Source organism: Mandrillus leucophaeus, unplaced genomic scaffold (genome assembly GCF_000951045.1).
Source record: "Mandrillus leucophaeus isolate KB7577 unplaced genomic scaffold, Mleu.le_1.0 Scaffold272, whole genome shotgun sequence".
Taxonomy (NCBI): domain Eukaryota; kingdom Metazoa; phylum Chordata; class Mammalia; order Primates; family Cercopithecidae; genus Mandrillus; species Mandrillus leucophaeus.
In genome coordinates this window covers 913,733-918,525 of record NW_012102832.1, presented here as the reverse complement: position 1 = coordinate 918,525, position 4,793 = coordinate 913,733, and the positions used below count along the sequence as shown (strand labels likewise).

The 4,793-nt window shown below is 51.5% G+C and overlaps 1 protein-coding gene across 1 annotated transcript in view; it reads left to right on the top strand.

Annotated features, from left to right (window-relative positions):
* PIP4K2B (phosphatidylinositol-5-phosphate 4-kinase, type II, beta) overlaps positions 1-4,793 on the top strand; it is a 53,175-nt gene that overhangs the window by 28,516 nt on the left and 19,866 nt on the right. The window contains exons 4-7 of the mRNA XM_011984708.1: positions 984-1,136; positions 2,051-2,197; positions 3,208-3,246; positions 3,776-3,889. Coding sequence (XP_011840098.1) covers positions 984-1,136; positions 2,051-2,197; positions 3,208-3,246; positions 3,776-3,889 — 453 coding nt within the window. The remainder of the gene's footprint in view (positions 1-983; positions 1,137-2,050; positions 2,198-3,207; positions 3,247-3,775; positions 3,890-4,793) is intronic.

Below are 4,793 nucleotides of genomic sequence, written 5' to 3'. Positions count from 1 at the left end.
ACTTGAGCCCAGGAGATAGAGGCTGCAGTGAGCTGAGATCTCACCACTGTACTCCAGCTTGGGTGACAGAGTGAGACTCTGTCTCTACAAAAATGATAATAATAACAGGATCCTCATTGAGAGATGGGGAAAGGACTTGTAGAGGAGACATTTCTGTGACATGATCCCCATGTATGTTTTCTTGGGAACAGGGACATTTGGGATGTCCCCTCAGCCTTGCCTCCCTATCCCTTTGGTTGACTCACACCTTCCCACACCCTCCCTCTTAAGGCTTCTACTGTTCTCTGATCCTAATGGGAATAGGGCCTTGAGGAGGAGCAAGGATACAACCAGGAAAGCTCCCCAAAACTGCCTCCCAGCCCTGCATAGACAAGCAGGAGGTTGAGGCAAGGGGAAAGGTGTCAGGCTCAGAGATGAGGATCAGCTGTCTGCTTTGGGGAAGATTTTTCAGCACTAGGGTAGATCCACGGACAAGAGACAAATGGGCATTGCTGCTTTGTGCTAGACCCCTTGAAGACAGTATTTCCTAAGCTTCGTCTTTGCCACCCCCGAGAGACTGGGAGAATCAGCTCAGTTTGCGTCTTTGTGTTCCCGATGAGGAGATGCAGGGGTAGAGAAGTTAAATGTCTCACCCAAGGTCGTAGTGCATGTGAGAATCCAGATTAGACTCAGCCCCCTCCATCAGAGGCAGAATTTTAGTAGGATAGCTCTCTGGGATCAGGACGGAAACTTTCACAGTCAGTCCTCTTCCCATCCTAGACTGGGATGAAGGGCACGTGGTAAGGAACAATTCTTGTCACTTTGGAGGAAGACTTAGGGAGGGATGTGAACACTCTGTGAGAAAAGGGGCAGGTAAACTCCCATCTGGGAGTCCCTCTATCTCGGTGTTGTTGGCACTCAAGCAGTCCAGCCCCTGAGGGAAGACTCAGCGAAAGAATTCTGTTCCCCTGGCAAGCCCAGCCTGCTTTTGTTTCGATTATCAGAATTCAGTGACGCGCAGCGCCCCCATCAACAGTGACAGCCAGGGCCGGTGTGGCACGCGTTTCCTCACCACCTACGACCGGCGCTTTGTCATCAAGACTGTGTCCAGTGAGGATGTGGCGGAGATGCACAACATCTTAAAGAAATACCACCAGGTATGGTGAGTCCCAAGCCTGGGCTGCAGAGGATGGGTTGGAAGAGGGAGAAGAGAGCCCCGGGGGAGCTTCTTAGGGAGTGGTTGGTCCTCTCTGGTAATGGCAACTGCTTCTGATCACCAAGCAGTGGGACTCTCCTGCAACCGTATTTCTGTGAGCTGAAATGCCTAATTTAAAAAGGGAAGAAGGAGCCGTGAAGGCTCATTGCTAACTGAGCCCCAGCTGGGAAGTGTTCACGCTCTGGCATCCACCCCGTTTCTTCTGAAAGAGGCCCCCTCGGCTCGGCAGGCTTGTTTCCTTTCCTGTCCCATCTCTCCACTCATCTGGAACCTGTCCACGAGGAAGGCAGGGAGTCCCGTGGCACCATCTGTGTGTCTGTCCCCAGCCTGCTTGGGTCTTCATTTCTGGGGCACCTGAGAAGGGCTAAAGGGAACTTCTGGTCTTTCGGGAGTTATGGCAGAAACCCTGGGGCATGGCGTGGATAAGAGCTTTGGATATGGAGCCGTTCTCTTCTCCCAGATGGCTGGATCCCTGGCGGGCCTTGTCTCTTCCCTGTGGCTTTCCCATATCAGGCTGGCAGAAGAGATGCAAGGTGTGGATCAGGGATTTTCCTGTGGTAGAATCCTATTTTAAACAAAATCTTAGGTGAGATACTAATAATATGAACCCACAGGGGCTCTGAGCCACCTGCTCAGATTGCCTTTCCCTCTGACATGCCAACAGGAGGCTGGAGGTGGCTGTTGCCTGTTTTAAGCCTGAGAAACCCCTATTGCTTCATAGAACCCAGCTGGAGAACTGCTGGTCTAGAGGTTGGAATTCCAGGGAGCCGGGGAGCATTTTAGTCTGGGGTGAGCCCCATCCATCCCTGGCACTGCCTGTTCCTTAGTGTTTTCTCTTCTTCCTTTCTATTCTAGTTCATAGTGGAGTGTCATGGCAACACCCTTTTGCCACAGTTCCTGGGCATGTACCGCCTGACCGTGGATGGTGTGGAAACTTACATGGTGGTTACCAGGAACGTGTTCAGCCATCGGCTCACTGTGCATCGCAAGTATGACCTCAAGGTAAAGGACTCTGTGTTTGCTGGAGCTGTGCCTCCCTGCTGTCTGAGCTCCGGAGGGGCCCCTACTCCAACTTCCATGTAATTGGGAAAGCTGGAAGCCTCTGTGTTGGCATGGACAGGGAACTCTGGAGTGGATGTGCCTGATTCTTGTGGACCAAAGGCTGTTTGAAGTCCAGGTGACAGTAACAGGAGATTATTTAAGCCCTACATGTGCCATATTTATGCAGCAGTTGACGTTCCTGTCTGTGGAATGTGCACAGCGAGGGAGGCCGTGCTGACGCACGCACTTTAGCATCCATCAGACCCCCATGGACTGCCAGCACAAGTGCATCTCTAGACGCTGAGAAGGACACACTTGTGGCTGTGAACTAGGGTGCTCCGTATTCTTGAACCTGGCTTCTGACTTCTGTCAACTTATGCCGCCATCCCTTTCCTCTGTGCTGCAGCTGCGCTGGTTTCCTCTGCGTTCCTGCAGTGCCTGTGCTCCTCTTCCCAGGATTTCACATCTGCTGTCTGGAATAGTCTCCTCTCTGTCCACCTCCTCCTTCCCCGACCTAATTGCTTCCTCCTTACCCTTCTGAGCTCAGCCCAAATACTACTTCCAGGAAGTGGGTACGCCCTGGCCACTGTCCTTCCGCAGGCCAGGCCCCTGTGGTATGTGCTTTCAGAGTGTACTGTCTTCTCCCTGTAGCACTGAGCACCGTGGTAGTGAATGAGCTAATGACCGGTGGAACCACTGCTGAATATCTGTCTCCCCTGTTAGAAGGAAAGTGGCTTAAAGGCAGGGACTGAGCTTCTCCAGTGCAGTCCTCTTTGCTGAGCACGTGACAAGTATATTGCACGTAGAGCTCTATAAGTGGGCTTGACACAGTAAATGAACAAGGTGCTGCCTCCTGGCCCCTCTAGGACTCTAACCAGCCTACTTGAGTTCACCTGCTGGCTCTCCCATGTTTGCTCATGCAGTCGACTTTGCCTCAGCTGGACTTCCCCTGACGGCTCTTATCCTTTCAGGGTTCTACGGTTGCCAGAGAAGCGAGCGACAAGGAGAAGGTATGCTGGTGCTGAGCAGGAATGGAAGGGTTGCTCAGAGTCAGAAACAACTCCTGTCAGCCATCCTGTCCCTCGCCCACCCCAGCCCCTAGCCAAGCTCCCAGACATACCATCTGTCAATATGAAATGCCCTGTGTCACGAATCACCTGCCTGTCCTTATGCTAGGCCTAGACCTTGGTCTGTGGTCTTTTACCTCTGCCCTCACTAGGTTCTTCATAGTCCTGCTGGGATGGCAGACATTTCCATCTCATAGTCTAGCCTGAGTCAGTTACTGGCTGCCTGAGCCCTGAGCTGGTCCATGCTCAACAGGAAAGAGTCCTTTAGTCGTTCCTCATCTTTCATGTATTTGCCCTCCCCGCCTGCCCAAAGCCTGGGACTAGAGGCTCCTGCACTGTTGATTTAACAGGTTGAGTGTCAGTACACTGAAAACCTTTCCGCTTTCTGTATAGTTGCTCCCAGCAGAACAGTTGGGTGTCCCTGGGGTGAATGAATCAGGCTTACCCAGCCTAACTGCTGTTGCTCACCTAGGCCAAGGACTTGCCAACATTCAAAGACAATGACTTCCTCAATGAAGGGCAGAAGCTGCACGTGGGAGAGGAGAGTAAAAAGAACTTCCTGGAGAAACTGAAGCGGGACGTTGAGGTACTTACTAACCTTCATTTTCACCTGCAGGGCTCCTTCTTACCTAGAGTAGGAGCCTCTTAAACCTTAAGAAGAATGGAATTCACTACTTTCCAGGAGTATAGACAAAAGGAAGGCTGGTGATTTGAGCAGTGTGGGCACTTATGGGCACCTAAAGCAAGTGCAAATGATCATTCCACCTGATGGAGCATAGTTGGTGCCAGTAGTACCTTTGCAATTTAGTTTAGAATGCTTTTCCCTTTTCACTAATTCATTCCAACACCTTTTCCAAACTCCCTTCTGCTGTTGTCCCTACAATGGAGAGGGCATCTGGCCATCAGAGCTGTAGGAACCCAGCTATTAAGATCCTGTAACCCCAACATTTTGGGAGGCTGAGGTGGGAGGATCACTTTAGCTCAGCAATTCAGTACCAGCCTAGACAACATAGCAAGACCTCATCTCTACTAAAAATTAAAACATTTAGCCAGGCGCAGGGGCACACACCTGTAGTCCCAGCTACTTGGGAGGCTGAGGCGAAAGGATTGCTTGAGCCTGGGAGATGAGGCTGCAGTGAGCTGTGGTCTCACCACTACACTCCAGCCTGGGCAACAGAGCGAGACATTGTCTCAAAACAAAAACCAAAAAAGTTGGCTAAGCACGGCGGCTTATGCTTGTAATCCCAGCACCTTGGAAGGATGTGGCGGAAGGATCACTGGAACCTAGCAGATCAAGGCAGCATGAACCGTGATCGTGCCACTGCACTCCAGCCTGGGTGACAGAGCAAGACCCTGTCTCAAAAAACAAAAATCCACCAACCAGGTTCTTCTCTGGCTCTGGCTCTGATTCTCCACTCATCGAGCAAACTTCTGTTTGTAGTCCGGGGAGGACGGGTGCTAAATAGGGAGAATGTTACCTGGACCACTTG